The sequence below is a fragment of the Xiphophorus couchianus genome, chromosome 5 (genome assembly GCF_001444195.1).
Source record: "Xiphophorus couchianus chromosome 5, X_couchianus-1.0, whole genome shotgun sequence".
Lineage (NCBI taxonomy): Eukaryota > Metazoa > Chordata > Actinopteri > Cyprinodontiformes > Poeciliidae > Xiphophorus > Xiphophorus couchianus.
The window spans coordinates 36,161,795-36,185,710 of NC_040232.1; the positions used below are offsets into that span (position 1 = coordinate 36,161,795).

At 39.1% G+C, this 23,916-nt stretch overlaps 1 protein-coding gene and 1 long non-coding RNA gene across 3 annotated transcripts; one reads left to right on the forward strand and one right to left on the reverse strand.

Moving 5' to 3' along the window:
• Nucleotides 1–3,812: 3,812 nt before the first annotated feature.
• LOC114145041 (MICAL-like protein 2) lies at nt 3,813–21,964 on the reverse strand. 2 transcript variants are annotated; one of them, XM_028018364.1, is made up of 16 exons: nt 21,586–21,964; nt 19,627–19,675; nt 17,420–17,561; nt 17,150–17,337; nt 16,364–16,488; nt 14,922–15,590; nt 13,173–13,378; nt 10,092–10,155; nt 9,496–9,605; nt 9,329–9,393; nt 7,831–7,954; nt 7,640–7,739; nt 6,740–6,813; nt 6,545–6,659; nt 6,275–6,321; nt 3,813–5,730 (listed from the first exon to the last, which is right to left on the reverse strand). In XM_028018364.1, the coding sequence occupies exons 1-16, from the start codon at nt 21,726–21,728 to the stop codon at nt 5,654–5,656; spliced, it is 2,298 nt and encodes a 765-aa protein (XP_027874165.1). In that variant the 5' UTR covers nt 21,729–21,964; the 3' UTR covers nt 3,813–5,653. The 2 variants fall into 2 exon arrangements, with proteins under 2 accessions (XP_027874165.1, XP_027874166.1); XM_028018365.1 differs by lacking the exon at nt 21,586–21,964 and adding an exon at nt 19,755–19,892.
• On the forward strand, nt 20,042–21,145 carry LOC114145042 (uncharacterized). The gene is made up of 2 exons (XR_003595598.1): nt 20,042–20,139; nt 20,348–21,145. It is a non-coding gene; the product is annotated as an uncharacterized LOC114145042 (long non-coding RNA).
• Nucleotides 21,965–23,916: the final 1,952 nt, after the last annotated feature.

A 23,916-nucleotide genomic window follows, 5' to 3' on the forward strand; every position in this document is an offset into this window, starting at 1 on the left:
CTTTTGACCCACAAGTCACATTGTAGACACAGTGACCCGCTCACCGCACCACAATATGTATGCAAGGGGGAAAAAAAGTTTAAAAAGCATATTAACGAAAATATATATATTTGATTTTTAAAAAATCTACTGTAATACAAGTATGATGCTTAACTCTAAACATTTTTGAAAAGTAATTAAAAAGTAATTGGGAATAATAATTGTAAACAAACAATTTGCCAACTTTGATAACCACATCATTTATATTATCATTAATGTGCTTCATCAGGTTTCATATAAAGAGAAAACCTCAGTAAAAATCATCTGAGGTTTGACTGAAACAAACGCTTTTTAACTTAAGACAAAGTTAAAAAGCACAATCCAGTCAGTGTGGACAGCGTCATTTGAACAGTCCAGTTCTGAACACAGCCTCAGTTTCAACATTAAAAAAGCGAGGAAAAGAACATGAAGCTGTGAGAAACAACAGCAGCGGCTCGTTTGAGTTGTGCTGATGGCAGATATGCCAGACTTCAGTTAAGATCAAACAGATACGAGCCACAGACAGCACATCACAACAGATCAGGTTTAACCATTTAAAACTCTGAGTGAATAATCTGCAAGGACCAATGGTGTTGTGTAAATGAACCCATCACAGAACATTTAATTCAGTTTATTTATAGTGAATCAATAACTATAAGCTTTATCAAAACAGAAAGTTTTGAGCCCCGCCTTAAAAGTAGACAGGGTGTCTGTCTAAAGGATCTGCTTCCCATTCTACGTTTTGAAATTCTAAGAACCAGCAGCACACCTTCAGTCTGAGAGCAAAGTTCTCTGTTAGGAACATGTGGACCAATCATATCTCTTATGCATGATGGGGCTGATTATTATGTTTGTTTTTGTACTTCCTGGTTGTAAAGAATTAGAGTAGTCCAGCCTTGAAGTAACAAATGCGTGAACTGGTTAGCTTTTCAGCATCACTCCTGTTCAAATTGTGGCAACATTCCAGAGGTAAAAGAAAGAAATCCCATAAGCCTGTTGATCATGGGATGAGAGAAATGAGACATCAGGGGGGGAAAAAAAGAGACCAAATTAATGCCATCCAGATTAAGTGACTGACTAAGCAGACAACTGTTATCTTGTCAGAATTTAAAAGCAGAAAATTTTGAATCTTGAAGATATTCAAGATTAATATTATGATTGATATTAATTAAACTATGCCTTTTTAAAATTTGTTATTATTATTATTATTATTATTTAATAATGAAGGTCTATCTGAAAATATTGTATGAGTTTATGGGGTAGGAGTTCATAGGTTTCTTATTTCTTCCTACTCCTTTTCGACCATGTTAAGATTATTATGGTACCAAAACTACGTCTTTTGCATTCCTTGTTCATGTGGGTGATTTTATACTTCTATCATGTTCAAAATAAATAAATGAAAAGAAATGTTGATCAAAAGAAAGTTTCTTGAGTAAACATTTACTGTACTTACAGCTACCTTAGAAAGCTCATGTACAAAAGCTAGATTAATCATTTTTGCTTAAAGTTTTTTTTTTCTTTTCTTTTAACCTAAATCCTCTTTTAACAAAAAGAAAATGACTTAGGCCATTATTTTTAGAAGGATGTGTAATATTTGCAAAATGATCCAGGGGAACACTTTCCTTCAGCGATTTGATTGGGACAGGGTCTTAACATCCAACTTACAGATTTAGATGAAGCTAATATCTTTGATAACTCAGAAAGTTCGACTGAATCAAAACAGTCCAAACACAGATCCGGATCTACCTTCTGCGCCGGATGAAGCCATCACATTCAGGAGGATTGCCAAGCATTTTTATTTTTTTTATCACATTGAACTTTATTAGGTCATTTACTGCTGAGAGCTTTAGAAATTGATGGCTCTACAGAGCCTCTGCTTTGTGTAAGTGTGGCAATTGTACTAAAAAAAAAAAAAAATCAAAATTTTCTCCTTTCCCCCTATTAGTTATTTAAAATATACAGTTTTATCTTGGTGAAGCCTCTTTTTATACACCAGCAGACTCTTTTTCCAGTTTAACCAGGAGTCCTCTACGCGTGCAGAGCGCCACACTTTAAAAACACGCTGCTCCGAGTTTAAAACGGGACATTACGACTGTACCTCAGCGAGTCGACTTCAAGGCACGTTTTCTCCCCTCAAAGATAAACATGTTCCCAAGTTAAACTGAGACATGATTGATTCAGACACACAGCTGCGCAGTGATGGGACATTTTATCACGCTTTGAGGGAGGAATCAACAAACATTTTCACACATAACAACAGGAACAGATGTTGCCTTTAGAGGAAGATTACACTGTTTTGTGTTTTCACACACACACAAAAAAAATGAAACAAGTCAAGGAGAACCTAAAAGCCCTTTTCCTTGTTCTTTTTTTAAAGATTCTGCTGGATTTTCCCTCCCCTTGCCCCCTCTCTCTTGTTGCAGAATAACTAAACTTTAGCGGAAAATGATTTATTGCTGCGTCTGGTTGCCGTCAGCTTTGCAATGCAATGTTTGCTTTACACCTGCATAACTTCACCTGTGGCTTTTGGAATTGACCAGGAAGAGCTTGATGCAAAGTTTTTGTGAAGAGACAAAAAGGATCCAGAACTTACAGCTACAACCCTAAAACACAGTAGCATCCAACTAGTATACTGTCTGCACTGCAAAAACAAAACCAAACAAAGCAATAACTTGTTTCTGGTGCATTTTCTTAATACTCTTGAAATAAGACAAAAATAACTTACAAGTAACTTTTCAGCGTGATATAGAAACTTGTATTAAATCAATAATTCCTTAATATTGATGAAAACATAACTTCATTTGCAGATGAATTCATTTATAACAAGACATTCTTTTCCATAAGTGAAATAATATTAAAGAATTATTGACTTACAAGTTCCTATATCTTGTTGAAAGGTTATTTGTAAGTTAGTTGTGTGTTGCTTCAAGTGTGCCAAGATATTTGCACTAGAAAATAGGCCAAAAATACCTGGTAAGATTTTGTTTCTGCAGTGTGTGGATTCAAGCTATTCGGTATATTTTTGAGTGTATGAGACAAGATGATTGGATGACACTAATAATAACGTTCTGATTATTGTTTGAGTGAGATGTAATGGAGGATTTTAAGATTTTTCCAATAATACCATGTTATTTTATCATTGTTTTCCTTCTATGTTTCAATTTTTATATTTAGGAATCTATGGGAATATTTGAACGCTGGAACGTGTGTCTTTAACTACAGGGAATAAAAACAAAATCCAAAATGAATTTACTACAAATCCCAGAAATACTTTGTCACTCAGATTTTGTGATTGACCACCAGCCTGTTCTTTAAATTAACCAAAGCGTCAGCGCGCCAACTGTATTGGTTTCATAAAGTCGCGTGCTGCCTCCTGGTGGTTGGAGACGATGCACGTGCAGCACAGCAATTTATCTTCCGCTTTCAAAATTCGGGATAATAAAATCAAAACCAAATTAACATAATAGGTTACGATTTGTGTTCAAATTATCTTCTTGTTACATGACAGGCGATATTGGCATGAATGTAGTTTCTGATATTATATATTCATGTATTTAGAGCACTTTTAAAAAAAAAATACATTTGTTTGAAACTTAGCGTAGTTGTTTACTTTAATACTTCTCAACTCAATATTATATAAACTTATAATATTATACACTACACAAATGAATTAACATTATTCTACAAATGTATGTTTTTTAAACACCAACTTAGTTTAACGTCTAATTTTGTTTGGTCGACCTAAAAAAAAGGAAACAATGTTTGTTGGTTTAAAACAAAAAACAAAACCATTATTTATGGCCATATACATTTAATACAGAATAAAAATATTACAAACATACACATATGGAGGTCCAATGTGAACCGCATCTGGTGCTCTCCTGACTCATTAATGAATTACATGTAATTACACATGAAGGTCACATGAGACAAACCAGTCATTTTCTTAATGCAGCAGCAATAATGTAGCAGATAGACTGAATTATTATTTGTTTTCTTTTTACACGGCATAAAAATCTTTAGATTATACTGTTATTTGGATGGCTATCATTCCAAAACGATTATAAATATTTCACTTATAGAGGAATTTAACAACAAACCGGATGATTTTCCACATGACCAGCCTTTACATACTATTATAATTTCAACAAAGTAGAAACTACGGAAAGTCAATAACTTATAACGCAGGAGCTAGCTCTCTTAGTGGCTTCCCTTTGAAGGCTAACATATGCTAAGAGCAGATCTAACAGGCTGTTAGATGTTAGCTAGCAGCAGATGTTTGCTGTTTGGTAACACGTAACATCTGCTAACAGCAGATGTAGCACGTTACGTGTTAGCTACCAGCTGCTAACAGCTAACATCTGCCGTTAGCTAGTGCCTCTGTGAGCACTAGCTAACGGCAGATTCGGCTGTTATTAGCCAACATCTGCATGCTGTTAGCCAACTTCCTGTTAGATATTAGCTAACATCAGCTAGCTGTTTCAGAGCTAACAGCTAGCTGAACTAAACCACAAGCAGTCTTTTGCCACAAAATGAACCTCATTCAAGCACTATCCAGCAAAACTAAACATTCCCATTCGGCAGACCGCGCTGCACATCCTGTCATCTACTTTAGACTTGTACATCAGCAACAACCAAACTGAAACGTGACAAAAGACTCAATCCTCAGAAAAGTCTGAACTTGATTGGGTTTTAACTGAACCAGTGGAAGAACAAAATGTATGTCTTTATCCTGAAACCGAAAGATACACAGAACTCAGCAAAATTACTGGCACACAAGGTAAAAAAAAAAATCCACCTTAAAACTAAAACAACTCATTTGAGAACATTTATTCAATCTGCACCAAATTTGCCACAATATTCAGCACTTAAAAAAAACTAATTTAACTGAAGCACACTTTGGTTAAAGTGAACAGATTGTGCAGCAAACATTAAGTTGAGTATAAATGCGACCCCCAATTTCTAATTGCCACTCTCCAAAATGGGAAAGATAAGTGAACTTGCGATTTAGGAAATGCAGGAAACGGCCAAAAGAAAACAGCAGCTAACCAAAACTCGCACATCAGACAAATGAGAAATCTCAAAATTCATGCTCAATCTCCAGCGCTAGTGCTAAGGGAACTGCAACAAGGCGTGTCTTGATGTGAACATGCTAGCATAAGTTGTTCGTAAACATTTTCACCAGGGTGCCAATAACTGTGGCGGGTTCCTAAAGATAAAGCACAGAAATTCCTGGTCATAATTTTTTCTGATGACAATCTTTTTGTAGAGTCTGGGCAAAATAACTCAGAATTAAATCTTGTTTGTTTTTGTTGTTTTTTTACCCATTATGCGTTACAGAATACATACAGTATTGAATACATTATGCAAGTAAGGAAATACGAGTCAGATACTGAGAATGTTGGGGCATAAAGTCAACAGATGAAGACAAGAACAAGATTAGAACTAAACAACTGGAGTACTGAAGTAAATCTCATCACAAGGCAGAGAATGGTGGATCTTTCTCTCTCTCTCTCTCCTACACACACCCACGCATGCACACCCCTACACACACAGAATCGATGTCATCCCAGGAATTGACAGTGATCAGAGGAAGCAGCTTGTGAAAACAAGGTGGTGTCGGTTTCCAGGAGCGTCATTCGTCCTTCTTGCCTCCCCAGCTGAACAGTTTGAATTTCTGAGACTTTCTCTTGGTTTTGTCCTTCTTTATGTCTGGGAGGACAAGAGAAGAACAAACTCAAAACAGGCCTTTAGACAGAGCAAAGAAAAAAGGAAATAAATACTGAAAGTTTGTCATGAACTCCATGAATACATTAAAGCGAAATGGCTAATGTTTAGCCCACGTTCCACGTTTACTCGCCGACCTCTCACCGAGTTTCAATAAATCTCCACAACGTTCCGCTCCGGGTTCCCGATCATGAATTGCAAATGACCAACAGAGTTTTCAAAAGGGTCAAATTAACCGGCCGCATTAACCATTTTGTCTAACAAAGATGCAGGAAAAGCTTTTTTTTTTTTTTTATGTTTGATGCCATTTTCCATTAGCAGACATTAAATCAAATTAGCTGAAAACATCACCCGGCAACAATCGTTAAAAATGCACCGCAAGTTCACAAAGACAAACTTTTCCCCAAGTTCCATCCACTTCAGCCAAACCTGAAATCTGTTCCCTCGGACGCCGACTAAAATCACAGCGACAACGAGGCTTTGATTAATAATGAGCATAATGGAGAGAGGGGGTGGTGGAGACACTCACTGAAATTCATCATCATCTTGTTTAGCTCCTCATCCTCCTCTTCCTCCCTGTAGAAAAAAAAAAAGAAAGCACAAAGAGCAAACAAGTTTAGAATGAGCTCATACCTGTGTGTGGAAACACTGCATTTGTGTAAAGTAACGAGGAACATGAGCATTTTATACGAGGATCGTATTCAGGGCTCTGTGGATTAAAGTTTTTATTTCATCTGCTAAATCAGATCCATACTGTAACTTTAAGAGAAAAAATAAATAAATAAAAAGGAGGACATACCTGAGCCTGTCCTCATCCAGACCTTCTACGATAGCGTTTCTATCGTTGACAATCTCTAGGAGTTTGTCCATGAGCTGCTTTTCCCTCTGTCTGTCCCGGAACGTTTTTAAATGTTCTGCAAACACGACAGTATTTCAGTCGCGCCGCAGAACTCGGGGGGAGTTTCTCGCTGAGATTGCTCCTCTAAAAACTCACCTGGTTTCTCCATCAGCCTCCTGAGCTCCTGCTCCACACTGGGCTGCTCTTCTTCCAGATCCTGAGTTCGTCCTCTGCAGACACGAGAAAAGGAAACAAAAAAACCCAACAACATCATTTAAAACAAATTGCAAAGAATTTCTCGCCTTGAATCAGAAGTTATTATGAACTGCTCTAATTTAAACAACCTTTATTTAGTTTGCATAGCCACCAATGTCTGTGGATAAACGGTTTTCCTGGAACAGTAAGTTGTTTCTCTGCCATTAATATATTGAGCAGCATATACATGAGATTGGTTGACAGCGCAAAGACCCTCCCCCTGGTTCTGATTGGTTGTTTTGACCAGGTAGTGGCACAGTTTTGCAGACTGAGGTGTTGGAGGAGTTGATTTCTTTTCCACAGATTGTCGCTTCTACTGTGATGACACGGCGACAGTTTTAATAAATATGGAAGAAACATATTTTTGTAAGTTACGTACTGCAGTTTTAAGGATGTGTGGACACCTTTGTAAAAATATATTTCTCTACTATGATCCTTTCCAAGCTACGATACAGCAGACTGTTTATTTTTTTTATCTGCTATCAATTCTTTGATGTGATTTTTTTATTTTTTTTAAAGCGATTACAGCAAAGTGCTTTTTAGATTCCAGAATTTCCGTTGACGCCCAATACGTCCAAGGTCGTAAATTTGTTTTTCTGAACGACATCCTGACTCCAGCTACTGTCTGTTCAGCGTGGCCAGTGGGGGGCCTCAGCTGCCTTGTTCCTCGCTGTGGGACAGAGGAGGGAGGACACTGGGACCTCAAACTGTCGACCTTCTGGCCACAAGTCTGTTCCGCTAATTACTGAAAACCCCTTTTTCCTAACCCGTGTGTTTGTGTGTGGGCGTGTGTGTACTCACATATACACGAGCTCCGACTCCCGACGCATGGCCACCTGCTTGTTTCTGATCAAGGTGAACCACTCCACCATGAGCTCGTCTTCGTCGTCGTCGCCGCCCTCTGTGGCACAACAGACAGGCGTCCGATCAGAGGCGCGCTCCCTCCCCTTACATTCCCCTCCAGACGTGCATTCTGGGAGTCGCTGGCTCACCTTCCTCACTCTTGCGCAGCCTCAACTCCAGCTCCACTCCTCTCCTCTCCAGTTCGTTTAGGTTTTCTTCAATCTCCTTCAGCTCCCGGGCGATGTCCTCTTTGGGGATGTAGCCGGGCTTCGTCTGCAGACGTTCGCATACATAAGCAAAGTTTTGTGCAGTTTTAAAAAAAAAAATTTTTGACAGATTTAACACGTTTATTTTTTTTTCCACATGTGCCCTTTTGTTGTTTTTTTTTAACGACATAAGATTGTACTCAGACTTTACTCGTCTTTCCAAATGTAAAAAAATTCTCTTTTTACATCTGTTTTTGTTTAACATTTAGTCAGTTTTTATCTTCACAAACGTTTCACTTGTTTACTAAAATGGTGAGACCAGATGAAATATTAACAAGCTGAAATGAACCATGTGTGAATGTGCCAAAGAACGACAACATTGTAAATACTGATGTATTTACAAAGTTCTGTTTTGTCCAAAATTACCAAGTTGAAGTTAAATAATCAGCTGGATCCCACCAATGCAAATTATACATAGAAATCTTTTTGCACTGCTTGCTAAGAATATTGTCCCCCTCCCTTCTCCATGTATGCTGTGTTGTTCAGTAATAAAACTTCAGTCATTTTGACATTTAATGTGCATGCCTGATTTTTTTTCTTTTTATTGGTTATTTTTTTCTGTCCTTGTTCCTTTTTTTTAAAGTAATTTTTTTTTTTGTTGATTTTTTACATTGTATCCTTAATAAGCCTGTCACAATAGCAAATTTTGCTTGATGATATATTGTACCAGAAGTTACCGCGATAAACTATAATATTGCTGTTTTGAGTCCATTTTCAATAATGCAAGGATACATTCTCAAAGATGAATAAACTTTCAATTCTAATGACCACAGGGTTTCCCCTAGTGTATTATAAGCCTGGCGGGCCACTAGGCTTTTTCTTGTGCCCCCACCAGGCTAAGCATTGCTTATTTATTCAGGTCTTTTTAAAATATTTGCATTTTTTAAGACTTTATAGTTGTTATTCAGGTATTAATCTTCCAATCTTTCAATAATACATAATTATCAAGTGATATTTTAAAATTTCCTGTCAATTTTAAACTTTTTTTTTTTTAAACTCAAAAACACGACGAGTCACTGGATGAATGACTGCCCTAGGACCCAAACACCAGGCTGAGCAAGTCACCTGGGGGGAAGCCTTGGAACATTCATCACTTGAACTGGAACATATTTAAAATGTCCAAAATGAAGAAATAAAAACAACAGAAACATCAAATAAAATGGACAGTGAAGACTAAACAAAACTGTCCTTGGAAAAAAAAAAGACTAGTTGAGACCAAAGAACCAAACTGAACACTTTGGTCATCCAGTTTTGGATAGAAAAAAACAAAAGAGAAAAACAATAAATTATGCAAGTGGGAATGATTGAGTTTGTTTTAATTTGTCAAGCGTTGAACTGATTTTCTGATTATTGTGACAGGGCCAATTCTTAAGGCGCATACCTTAGAATTCTTTGACTCGGACTTGGCGGCGTTGGGAATTTGCTCTTTCGGCCCGTTCTGAGATTCTGATAAGAGATCAAATTCAAAATGTGAATGTAACATTGATTATTCTCTACTTCTTTAACAATTGAAAACTGAAATACTAGTGCAGCTGATGTCGCCGTTACCCTTTGACACAGAAACAACGGTGCTGACCGCCGAAGGCCCACCAGGCTCTGAAGTCCTCGTCGCTCCATTACTGTACGGTTTAGGCGAAGACTGAGGAAGACCTGCAGGTCTGAACAGACGAGATTAAAATTAGGCAAAGGAACCGAGAATTTAATCGACCTCATTTCATCTGCTTCAATCCACCGCGGTTCTGAGTTTTGATTTATGAAAGGAGAAGGAAGAGGAGAGAGGATTCTTTGGAAGGAGCATATGCTGCACCGCGGAGGACTCCGCTCCGTCCTGACGCCATTTGGGGCGGAAGGGGAGAGACGGAGAGCGGCGACAACAAATGACGGCTGGGCCATTTGGCCGAGCAGCGGGTTCAGGCGTCCTGCAGGAGGACGGATGGATGGACAGGAGGGACGGACAAGACATGAGGAGGGAAGAAAGATCTCCAACAATTAACGCTCCGTGTCAGTATGCTGAGAGGACACCCATGTACAAACACTCCCTGCTGTTAGAACAGAGAGGAAGGGAGTCACCAGTGGACAGACGTTAGCAGATACAAACGAGCCGATTAAAAAATAAATACATGTTAGTTCATAGAATGGCTTACTTTGCTTCTTTGGAGATAGGTTTGAGCTTTGACCTCCAGGCTCCAGGAGACTCATTTTCTGACGCTGCAAAACAAAAAACAAAAAAAGTTTAAAAACAAACAAACAAACAAAATCAAATACATTTGTTGTTTGTTTTGTTTTTTTTATCTCTCTGGTCATCTTCTTTCACTAAAGTTAAAAAAAATACAAAATCTTACCAAGTAATTCTGGTCTAGGTTCTGGTGCAAATATCTTCTAACTCTTGAAATAAGACAAAACTAGCTTACAAGTAACTTTTCAGCAAAGTGTAAGAGCTTATTTTAAGTCAGTTTATCCTAAATATTGATGAAAAGCTACTTGTTCCACTGGCAGATTTCCCTTATAATAAGACATTTTTCCCATCTTATACATAAATAATCTGCCAGTGGAACTGGTACTTTTCCATTGCCAGATTATTAAGGAGTCATTGACTTAAAACAAGCTCTTCTATTTCACCGAAAAGTTACTTATTATTCAGTTTTGTCTAAGGGTTAGGGTTAGGCGAACCCTAACATATTTTTACTAGAAACTACACCAAAAATACTTGATAATATTTTGTGTTTTTGCAGTGTAAACTTGTGATGTACCAGTATATGAAGGTTTCAAGTCCATAATACACATACACAGAATATTGGGAATTTATGCAAAATGTATAACCAAAAAAAATAAAATAAATAAAGTATTCTGTCAATAATAAATTTTTGAATTAAAAACAAATATTTTGCCACTAAGGCGATCTTGAAGTAATGGGAAAGCCAAATGCATTCTTTGTTATAGTCAGGAAACAAATAATTAAACTTGGTGCCAGAAATCAAAAGAAGTAAATTTGAGGTCAAAATAATTCCAGAACTAAGAACAGTGTTGTAACCATCAAACATTGCGTGGCGGTATGACGCTGATTTAGTTACCAGAGGGATAAAGGTTCTTCAAAATAAGACTCTAGACATCTGAAACTTTGACGCAGCCAAACTGGCATTTAAATCTACTCTGAGATCTTGATAAAGCAGCGCAACATTAAACCTTCTGGAATAATCCAGAACTCAACTAATTTTTTTTTTTTTTTTTTTTTTTTTAATGGACCAATGAAGCGTCTGAAGCTTCGCTTTACTCACAGCCAGGTTAATGATGCAGCCATTTCATGGGCTTAAGATCATGTAGCCCAGAGGGGAAAAAAATACTAAGTGGGTGATTTCACACATGACCAACTAATGTTCCCCTGACAAGTTTATGACTTTTATTGGTTATTATTTGGATTCTCATCTTGCCTTATGTGAATGTCAGTGTAAAATTTATTTATATAGCACTTTAAAAACAGGTGTAAAACTGCACCAAAGTGCTGTACATGAACGACAATAACACAAATTGATAAAATCAGACAATAACACAAAACGCTACTTCAAAATAAATGCCAAAGAATAAAAATGGGTTTTGAGAAGCGATTTAAAATGATCCAGGCTGTGGGCAGATCTAATCTGGAAATGTAAATTGTTCCATAGAATAGGAGCAACAACAGAAAAAGCCCGATCTCTTTTCCTCTTAAGTCTGGTCAGAGGAACTGTCAGTAAAAGCTGATTATTTGATCGTAGGGTTCTGGACACGGACTGAAATTTTAAAAGGTCCCGAAGATAAGGGGGAGCTAATCCATTTAAAACTTTATAAGTTGATAAAAGAATCTTAAAATCTATTCGATAAAAAAACAGGCAGCCAGTGTAAAGAGGCCAGTATGGGCCTTATATGGTCACGCTTCCTGGTTCCTGTCAGAAGCCGTGCTGCTGCGTTCTGGATCATTTGAAGTCGCTGCATCTGCGGTTTATTTATGCCTCTGTATAATGAATTGCAATAATCCAAACGAGATGTACTGAAGGCATGGATAAGTCCTTCAAAGTCCTTAAAACAAAAGAAAGATTTAACTTTTGATAAAAACTTGATCTAGCGACAGAGCTAACTTGTTTATCTAGCTTTAAACAACTATCAAAAGTAAAACCGAGATTCCTAATAGAGGTCTGACAAAACCGAGCTAAAGAACCAAGAATCAGATCTGGATTTGTAGTGCGAAGACTCTGACCAAATAATATAACTTGAGTTTTACTTTGATTGAGGTGAAGAAAGTTTCGTTCCATCCAAGATTAGGTGAGTGCAATGGATTTACTTATGCATTATATTTATTCTCTTCTAAATTAATTGATTTTTGTTCCAATGACATGCATATGCACGGGTTAGTGGCTGAGAGGTAGGGCGTGCAACATGGTGCCAAAACCAATTTTAACCAGCAGATGGCCCCGCAGGCAACTAATTGGAGACGCTTCAGCCAGTTAAGTTTTTCCTTTTTTTCTTTTTTGCTTGACTAGTTAAAAAAATAAAAATGAACAGCTTCCTTCACTGTGTCTACACTGCAGGAACACAAAATCAGATCAAGTATTCTTGGTCAAAACTTTGAAAATTGTAAGTTAGTTTTAAAACCAACTTGTAAGTGAATTTTGAAAGAAGACAAAACTAACTTACAAGTAACTTTTCATCAAAATATAGGAGCCTGGATTAAGTCAATAATTCCTTAATATTGATGAAAAATTACAAGTTCCACTGAAAGATTATTTCACTTATAACACTGGAAAAATGTCTTCTCATAAGTGAGATAAGCAAGGACTTTTTCATCAATAATAAGAATTATTTACTACAAACAAGCTCCTGTATTATGCTGAAGACGTACTTGTACATTTGTTTTGTCTTATTTCGCATGCAGCAACAATACTATAATACTAGGACTTTATTCTCATAAATTTTTGACTTAATTTTATAATTTTATTTACTTTTATTCTCTTATCCTGGCCCCAATATTCCGTCGTAGAAGGTAATGCTGCAGAAAACTCTCCAACGAGGAGACATTGCTGAGTCCAAGTGTCATTTCACTCCCTTTTTATTTCCGTCACAAAAAATGTCCCTCTCAAAGATTTAAGTTATTTACATTGTGACTTTAAATGAATAAGATACATTCCACACCTGAATGTAACCTTTAGATTGCCATGTCAGATGAGATAATAACTCCTTGAAAGAGTGTGTTTAACCTGATGTGTTGTGGGAGGTTTGGGGGGGTTTTAGGCCTCCCCTGTCTGGAGTCTTGTCTGCTCCTCCGCTCCGACCCGCCGCACTGGTAGCCGACTTTTCAGGCTCTGGAGTCTGCAGGTCCGCCAGGAGAGACGGGTCTGCTTTCAGCTTCACCTTCCCCCGGACGCCCCCCGTTTCAGTCTTCTTTGGGGTCTCCTCTAGAGGTCTGAACACAACAAATTAAACTCATTCAAAGTCATTCTTTATCACAAGACGTTCGACGTGAACAAGAGCTTAAGCAGCAGAATGCAACTTTTATAAAAATAAAAATTCCTGGGCGTGCCGTGGTGGCGTAGTGGTTAGCGTGACCCATATTTGGAGGCCTTCAGTCCTTGACGCGGCCGTCGCGGGTTCGACTCCCGGACCCGACGATATTTGCCGCATGTCTTCCCCCTTCTCCTTCCCCATTTCCTGTCAGCCTACTTTCATATAAGGGACACTAGAGCCCACAAAAACCCCCCTGGAGGGGTTAAAAAAAAAATAAATTTCTTTTTTTTTGTTAAAAAAATTTGTTAAAACTGTGACAGTAAAGTGTAAGACAGATAATCTGTGAAAAAAAAGAAATGGAGCTCCTCTGCCATCTGAAGAAATACACCACTCTGTCAGAAACGACCAATCAGAAGCAGGAGGAGGGGCTTAGTGCTGTCGATCAACCTCGCCTACAAGCCGCTTACAACTTCCTCCTCTCTTTGCTACGTTAAAGCTGGTTCACCACAACGGAGCCTGCTGTGAATGCTAAAGCGAGTGAGCATGGCCACCGATGACGTGGATAAACGGTTTTCCTTTAACGGTGAGTTAAAGTTCCGTTAGAACATTGAGCAGCATGTACACGATCATGATTGACAGTGCTAACACCCTCCTGCAGGCTCTGCTTGGTTGTTTTTGGCTGGGAGCTGTGCATTTCTTCAGATGGCAATAGTAGCTCAGGCAGAAGGTAATCTTTTCACAGATTATCTCATGTCGTACTGACAGGAGCCGTTTCCATTACAAATGTGCGCAAACCTTTGTCTATTTTCTACTAATGTCAAAAAGAACACAATTTTGCAATTGAGGTGTTTCTGTTAAAATAAGAAATAAAATTTAAATCAAACATGAATAAGCTTATTAGCACTAAATCATGTCAGCAGCAGATTTAGTGTGAATAGTAGACAGTTACATGAGATATATCCATAATTCAGCCAATCAGAGGAGAAGTTGGCGTCTCATTCAATCGTTGAAGCAACTAGCCCTTTAACCTTGGGAGCGTCTACTTCTGCGACATTTTGGGGAAATTGTAGAACGGCATTTTACATGAGAGTTATGGCTTCAACAGGTTGGAATGATGCACAACTTTTTATGAACCGTGTGATGCTGTCAGAGCACAAACAAAGCATCATCCAGTTTCTACTTCCTGTCTTCTTCTTTGTGGTTTTCGCTAGTAGTAACATCTGGCAGTCGATCATGTGAAATGTAATGAGAAAAATGTTTTTCAATATGGCTGAAAACCCACCTTAACGTAGTGCAAAAGCCTTTTATTGAAAATCGGGAGGTTTTTTTGTTTTTTTTTCAAAATTGGCTTGTTTCCATAGAGTGAATTTATCTTCCTAATTTCAATTGTGCAATTTTGCTGTTAACGCAAACATAGCTAGTTTTAACAAATATGTGAAAAACATGTTTTAGTCAAAGTACTGTAGGGTTAAGCATAAATCTTCCGTTCTGATCAGGCTTACTTGTCAGTTTTTCGGAGCGCTACGTTTGTCCACGATGGCTTGTTGTTGTTGTTGTTCTCCTCAGGAAGTTTCTTGGAGATGAAAGCTGCTGCTGATGCTCTCGTCTTATCGTCATACTCTTTAGCATTTGTACTCGCCTTGCTACCCGCAGCAGTTGTTTTAGCTGCGCCCCCTTTATCCACATCTTTAACATTGACAACCACGGTTACAGTCTGACCCGGCAACACGTCCTGTCCCTTGCTGTTCGCGGTCTGACCTTTATTCACAGTTGTACTAAAGACTGACGTCTTTTTCTCCTCGTGGTTGGCGCTGCTGTCATCAGATTGTAAAAACTTCATTTTTGACTCCCAGGTTTTGGCCGCGGTGACGGAGGTCCGGGGAGCGGCCGTGGGGTTGGTGCTGACGCCCGTTGTAAAGGCAGGCGCTTTGGACACGGGAACCTTCGGGGTCTCCGAAGCAGGAGCTGAGAAAGGTGAAGCAGAAAGCGAACTGGAGCCGTTCGGAGGAGAGCCGGGCTTCTCCGTCACCCACGTCGGCCCCAGTCTGGACGGTGTTTTAGCCGGAGCCACTGTGGCGGGTTTACTGGGTTCAGCTTGGGGACTGAATTTGGAAATGTGGGTGTTTGTGGGAAGATCGCGAAACGGGGAGCTCGTGTTCGTCGAAAGAGACCTGAAATGCAGGAAAGAAAACGTGGTTTTAATAGACGATATGTTTTGTGGACTGGTCGTACAGAATTCTTCTGTTTTTACTTTTGTGGCCACAATTAAATGTTTCAGAGCATCAAACTAATTTTAACATCAGAAAAAGGACTTAGCGTGGTTAAAAAAACAAAACACCCCTCTGCGCTTTGCTTTGTACAGATAGGTGCAGAGGGCCTGGACCTCCGGGTATTGAGAAGCAATTACTTCCTGCAGGAATGGACTCTGTTGAAGTTTTAAAGGATTGGATAAAACTTTTCCCAATCGCAAAATTATGTAGTTTATTATACATAGTTGAGGTTTGCAGTCTGGACAATGATCCAGGCAGCTCCACTTGTGAATGGCACAAAATAAAAAAAATTGTTACAGGTTTCAATTGGCCTTGTCAAAGACTGGACTTGAATTCAATAAAGCCTTGAAGGTTGAATTAAAACAAGTTTGTAGCACCGCTCTTTGCTAAAAACAAATGTAAGAAAAATCCAAGTGGTTTTCAAACCGAAACAAGAAACTTCTATTTCAATGCGTCTTCTGAGTCCAACCAAATATAATACAGCTGGCACTGCAGATAATTAACTATTTATGAAAAGTTTTCCAAATCTACACTTAAAATTCGTAACAACTCAGTCTCATTTCCAGACTTCCAAATTATTTCTTTCTTTTCATCAAGCTTTATATTATTATATTATATCATTTATTGCGACTCAAATGAATTTCAGGAATCCATTCTCCCATTAGTGTCCTTACCTTGCGCAGTTCCTGTGATAGAGCTTTCCCTCCACTAGGTGTCGCTGCACCAGGTGAACGTGGTTGTTACACGACACACATTTGTTGCTTAAAGTTCCTGCTTGAGATTTCTCAACATGATGCTCCTGAAAGACAAAGACGTCAGTTAATGAAAAACTTCTTTTAAGACAGCAGTGAGGACATCTACTTTTTTTGGAAATTCATTTTTGCTCTACATGATGATTAGGCTTGTCGCAATAAATCAATAAATTGCATAATAAAAGAAGCTTAATCATTTCCATCTGCATGATTTATTGTTTCTCTCTTTTCTCTCTTTTTACCAAAAACTGGATGTTAAAAGTCTTCAGTCTGGTAGTAGCCATTTTTTAAAGTCAATTTTGTTTACAGCTTCATCATAACTTACTTTAGTTGTTGTTTCTGTTGTTTTGTTTGTTTTGGATATTTCAAATGCCTTCCAGTTTTAGTGTTAAATGTTCACTAGATTCTAAAGTTCATCGATCTCTGACAATGCATTCTTATTATGCCATTATTATGACTGTATTACATGAAAATGGTCAACAATGTTATCCTTCATGGCGATAACGACTGGTACAATTTATAGTTTTTTGTGACAGGCCTTCTGATGACAACGGCAACATGAAGAATCTTTCATCTGGAGTCGTTTATGTCATTGTTACAATAGATTTCACTTACAATTTTGCATTTTGTGAGTGAATACTTCTCAAAGTAAGCGAGAAAAAAGTATCCAGCCCGCGAGATCCAAATGCAGCCTAAAAGTGTCTTTACCTGCGTTGAATTTCTGATCTGTTTAGGTGACGGAGACGGCTTCGTAACATTGGCAGGGCGGGGAGGACTGTTCTCCCTGCTGGGTTTAGATCCTGGAAACACCTTGGCAGCAACCGGCTGGTTCTTCTTCCCTGAAGGTTCGTCGTTGGCGCCCTCGGCCGGACGCTTTATACCCGCCATGCCGCCAACTGAACGCAGACGTAAACGAATTACACGAGAAAAGACGGACAATAATGTCGACTGACTTAATGACGCAGGGTTAGAACTCACTAGGGGAGCGTCCATGGAAGTAGTTGTAGTACTGAGAGACATACGTCAAGATACTGAGGCGGTCAGGGACCCTGAGAGCCACCATGTCTTCCGCGTCCAGCAGAGCCGGAATCCCCAGTTGTTCTTCTGCAACTTTAAAGGCCTGGAAATAATAATAAAAAAGATGTTTAATCACTAAAACAACAAAAACAATGTCATTTTTCTAGCTAAGCAAAACCAGACAACTGGCAAAGTAATAAAGAGGAGGCTGTCTGACTTTGTGTATGAGTTTCTTTGTGAGCTTTTTTTTTTAGGCCTTGGTGCAGCAAAAAATATTGAATATTATTATAAGTTTAAATATCAGCAGAAAAGTGATCATGCTTTCTCATCTTTAGAAAGAAATTTGTTCCTGCACGCCTGGTATTGAAAACATCTCCGAGCCTGTTTTTTCACAGCTCATGCAGAACGAAAGGCGGCCAGGAGAAGTTTGGCAACTCGAGCGTTGACTCTCACTCACCAGTTCAATGGAAACGAAACAAGCTGAGGCCTGCCAGTGACCACCAGATACACGACTTGATCAGAAATCAGATCATCGGCAAATCAGAGCCTTTCAAAACTCACTTTGTCGTTGACTTGCCCTGCCACTTTCTAAAAATGCTCAGTGGAGCCAGTCTTTCACCACACTGGCTGCTGAGCTTTGGAATCCGTTTCACTCAGAGTATAGCAGACCTTTCCCATAATACATACCATTCTTCATTTCTCGTTTTTTCCCCTCGTTCATAATTAAACAAATAAATGCAGCCGGAATCAGATTGACAAAACTGTACGTTTTAATGTGGGCAGAGTGACTCAACAAAACGCACACCTTTGTTTTATCATCCATCTGTCGTCCAGATTTGGACCGGACTATATGGCTGAAAAATGGATCACAATAAGCGTTCCATTTCAGTCTATATCAATAATTATCCAATAATTATAAATTTGTTTGAGTTTTTTTGTTTTCAATATCTGAAATACTGCCAAACAGGTGGAGTGGCCTTTCCCGTTTTAGCCACAGGTCTCACTCGTATTAGAAGAAAATGGACAGAGTTGCCAAGACAAAAAAGGAAGAGGAGAAAGAAGTAGCTGCAATAAAAAATAAAAAATCCTGCCAAATAATAGGTAGCCTATGTTAGCTTGGGAGTATCACCCTTTGCTAGCTGTGCTTAGCCTGAGCTAACGGTCGATAAGCTTTAGTGAAGAAACAGAAAAGCTAGCGAAGATGCTGGTGAGCAAACAGAACAAGGTAATGGCACCACCTCAAGTCCATTGGCAGTGGCAGGTCCAATCGCTTCATAAAACCCTGTACTACGGGGATCTTTTACTGAAAACATCCAGGGGGCGATTCTGCGCAAGAATTTGCCGAGTTCAAATCTCAGCCTAGGTTTTTATGTAGGAAGTTAGCATTTTCTACTTCCTCCACGTACTTCAACCTCCACAGTCCAAAGTCGTGCGTGGTAGGTTTGAATGACCTCTCTGATGACGTCATGACGTGACGTAAAGCTAAAAAAAGTCAAGTTTACAGAAGGCTGCCCCTTTAAGAAACTGCTAGCGATGCGACAGTACACCAGGATTAGCAGTCAGTTAGCTAAAATTAAATGGACTGGAGAAGTTAAATCAGGCAACAATGTTTCAATAGGTTCACAAAGGAAAACCAAACACAACGTTAAGTGACAAAAAAAAAACAATAGACTTTTGCTGTTGATCCAAAACAAAGAGTTAAGATATCTCTGAAGAAGACAATCTGTCCTCCACCAACATGTTGGCTTCATCCAACATGCTGGGCCAGACTCCTTATTTATAAAGCCAAACAATTCTTCTGGGAATTTTCTGGCAGTCGTTTTTGCTAAGTAGGTTCCTAAGTGAGTGAAATGACAGGAAAAGTATCAAACAGGCAGCTTGGATAAGAGATGTTGAAACTGTCTAAAAGCTACAGCGCTTCCTTTATTATCTCCCTTTGTGTATGAAACATTGGGCCATCCTTTAAGACATGCAGTAGATCATTTCTTCCCACAATTGTTCCCAGCTTGGACTTCCAAAACAAAACCATTATTGTGCTGCAACAGCACTTGCTGGGACTCACCCAAATGTAATGAAATACAAGGAAGAATATTTATGATACATACAATACTTGTCAGCCAGAGCTACAAAACACTTATAGCATTCATGTCAAAGACAACATGTCTCACCAGCTTGTTGTTGTCGTAGACATCTTCCTTCTTCAGGGAATCAAAATTGCTGCAACAGAGAAATAAAAAATAAAAAAGAAGAAGAAGAAGAAGAAGAAAGAAACATGAGATCAAACTTTCCCAGCTACCTTTATTAGTTCTTTAGCAGTGACATGTGTTGTTTAGTCATGCATAGTTTCCTCACTTCGCCATGACACGACAGTGCGAGTGAGTCAGACTAGATGTATGTCGACTCCGTCACTGATCCCATGCATCCAAAACTGAAACCAACACAAAGCTCAGGCTGCAGAAATCACACGGGCCGTTGTTGAGCAACTCCAGCAGCGCATTTAACCACCGTCTAGAGCTCCAGAAACACGACTAAAATTAAAACGTCCTGCAATTCTGCGGTCTGGCAGCCGGTGGAGGCTGGGATGGAGAACACACTGAGGGCAGTTTTATCTCCGTTTGATACGACGCTGCCGTTAAAGAAACACGACAAGGAAGAAAAAACCAAGGTGGACGCCGGCCAAGGTTCAATATGTGATAAGTAAAGGCTTTGTAATAGCTAAATAATTAATCTGAGAATGAGCTCATGTCGAGTTTACTCGTGTCCCGGCGATACTCCGGCATTACAGAGGACAATATTTACATATTTCTGCCCTAATGAAAGCTGCTTGTTTTGAAAAATGTCTTCAGAATCAAGAGCTGACTTTTTTTTTCTTCTTCTTCTTCTCCAAAGATAAACACAAGGAAAGAATGCGAGAGAGAGAGACGCTGCAGAAGTTACATTTTGCTTCCAATAAGGCAGATTTATAAATAAATCTTCTCCCTGCTTTCTGGAACTGTTGAGAACTGATCCTGCGTTTTTCAACCTCTTCTTGCACATTTCACAGGAGTTTTTACTTTGTCTAAAAAGCCATTTTTACAGATGAAGCGCTGATTAAAACATACAATAGAACTGTAAAATGTTGTAAAATGGAAAGAAGTGACTTATTCTTATACACAGGTTTTAAAAAACAAACCTATAATCTGATCATTTTACTGTCAAAGTTTAACAACAAGTTTATCCTCAAATCTTCACTTCTATTCTGAACAGTACCAAGAGTTCTTGTGTATCTAAAGATCTATGTTGTCATGACGAGGAAGAACAAAGAAATAAAAAAAACAACAACATTATTTTACTACAGATTTGTCAGTAACTGTAAAGTATTACTATGTACTGTACAGTATATGAACTCAATACTTGACTGGTCCTAGTTTTACACAAATGACTCTTTAAGTAGTGGCCACAACTGCAGTTGTCATTTTCACCACACTGTCTTCCTTCCACTCAACTTTCCAACAACATGCTCAGATGCAGCATATTATCTAAGCTTGTGCTTAGATAATATGTAGTTGATAAGTCTGCTTCTTATCAACTACCCATCAGTGGTTTAGTTTTGGTTTCATGCGGTATTCAAATTGACTGGCAATCAGAATTAGAAATAATCCAAATCATCAAAATGAATTGAAATAGATTTATATCACTGTCAGGAATCTAAGTTAGGCATATTTCAGTGTTTGAATCAAATTACTGAAATCAGCTTTTCAATTATATCCTACTGATGTGCATTTTTGTTAAGCATTTAACTTTTGTAATATCTAAACATTAATCTCACAGAGTTACACTTATGCTGAAGTTTAATCGGTTCTTTCAGCACATCCGTCCCGTTGAACCCTGAGCTCCACCGAGTCCACGGCTCAACTTTTTCTCCAAACTTCTCCTCCACGGACCCACGCGGATGTTCTCTCGTAAATGCCTTCTTATTAAATCCATCATAAAACTGAATGAAAATAAAACCCCTGATAGAGTCTGAGCAGTAAAAAAATAATAATAGTAATAAAACAAAGCGCAAACAGATCCTCCCTTGTGTTTTAAAGCTCCGGACACACGGCAGACCTCGCCGCGGGTCCTGCTTCCTCAGCCGCCGTACTTACATGAGGTCGGGTCTGTGTTTGTGGATGAGGGCGCAGAAAGCCAGGCCGTCCCTGAAGGACGTGGTCATGTTGGTGATGGACACATCCCGGTAGCCCTCACACCGGATCTTGCACCACTGCTGCAGAGCCTTCACGGCCGCCATCCCAGACCTCAGAGCCCGCACAGAGCCCGCAGATCGGCGGTGGAAGTCCCGGAGCTCCTCCTCGCTCACTCCTCCGCTTCCCCTCCTGCCTCTCTCTCTCTCTCTCTACCCGGCGAACTTCAGGCAACTTTCCGCGGCCTCACGGACACGCTGGATCTAATGAGAGCCTGACTCAGACAAGCGCGTCGTTTGGGAATCACCCTGTTCCCCCTCAGCTGATAGAGTGGAAATAACCTGGTTGTGACACCTGCGGAAGGTCGGGTATGACGTGGTGTGGGTGGAGCTCCACGGAGCTTCTTTAGGTGTTTTGGGGGGTTTTTGCGTGGGCCAATCCCGAAGTTGAAACCACAGAAATCATCTCAAGATTAAATGCATAATTCAGACTTTCTTTTCAAATAAAACTCCTTGTACTGATACATGGAATACAGCAGGGGCGGAGCAAGTTTGCATGGGGTCGACAGTGGCAGCGGAGGAGTGGGGGGGCTGATGTATGTAACTTTTACATGTTTTTTAATACTTTCACCATCTAGTGACAGTATAATATGAGACAGATAATCTGTGATAAAGTTGAGCTCCTCCACCTTCTCCCTGCTGCTACTGCTGTTTGAAGAAGTGTGCTGCTCCTGACCAAAAACAGCCAGTCAGAGCCAGGGGGAGGGTCTTAGCGCCGTCAATCAACCTTGCACGTGAACATGCTGCGGAATGCACTAACGGCGGAGAAACAGCTCGCTGTTACAGGAAAACAGTTTATCCGCTGACATCAAAGTAGCACACACCGGCATGATCGACAGCGCTAAGACCCTCCTCCTGGCTCTGATTAGTTGTTTTCTAATTAGCAGTAGGAGAAGGCAGAGGAGATTGATTTTTTTCACACATTATCTGTCTCAAACTATGCTGACTCAACAAATAAAAATTACATCAAATATAAACCCACTCAGATGGACAGTCTTATTAGTTTATTGTATTAAAAACTGTAGAGCACAGGGTTCAAAAACTTCCAACGTCTGATTTATTTCAAATTAATCCTACCTCCTTCCCTCCCCCGTTGTTCGTAGTGCATTTTTAATATTTCATTCTTGGTTCTGCCTTCAAATGATGATAGAGTCATGTAATTACACACACACACACACACACACACACACACACATATATATATATATATATATATATATATATATATAAGCACTTTGAAATGCCTTGCTGCTGAAATGTGCTATACAAATAAAATGTGATTGATTGATTGATATATATCCGTTCATCTCAATATATGGGAATGTTCCCAATTCATTTTTTAAAATTAAAATCATCTTCATGTCCTAGTTTGTAATCATCTTAAAGGCCTCACAGAAATCTATTATTAGCTGTCAAGGTTAACTCATGTGCACAATACTTTATAAGATGCATTGTGCAGCTATTTTGGTAGCCCTGGGATAAGCAGTGAAAGCAGTTAGTCGGGTGCGGTTGAGCGGGTGAGATCCAGCTTGTCTGGTCCTGCTCAGGTGGGCGTGTTAAAGGCGGCGGGCGGCGTTGGCCCGCTAAAGTCACCTGACACCTTCTGCGTTCATCAGAGTAACAACAAAGAGGAGGCGGCGGCTTTGTTTAGGTACTTCAGACATGTGTATACCTGCAACCTTAGCAGCTTCTCCACAGTTAATCCTCATCTGCCCGTTTCTTATGACAGCAGAATGTAGTGGACGTCAGTCCAATGAGGGATTGTTGTTAATCAATAACAGAGGAAATGTTACAGTGGTGCAGACCGGGCCACAAAGTTCAGACTTTGTAAAACATCACAAGCGTCTCAAGTTATTTAAAAGGCTGGCCGCTTCTGTTTTTCTCAACACATTCAACCTTTAAAATATCCCATATTTTCTGTTGCTTAATCTCATGTAGCCTTTATGTCTCAGGTAACGCAGTAAATGTAAAACGTTAATATTTAATTTTTTTTTTTACTAAGGAAGACAAATGATGGCTCCAGTTCCTTAAGCTGACCTTATTTGTTGGGATCTTGATCGAATTTCAGGTCAATTAAATTTAATTTGGTTATAAAAACAAAAGGCTTACATCAACAAATTTCTGTTTTGAAATGGTTGGCTAGTCAAAACTTATGTTAATTGACTGTTAAAGCACATTATTGCTATGAGGAAGAGTGTACAGACTCTAAGCTAACTGACAGGAAATATTTGCATAA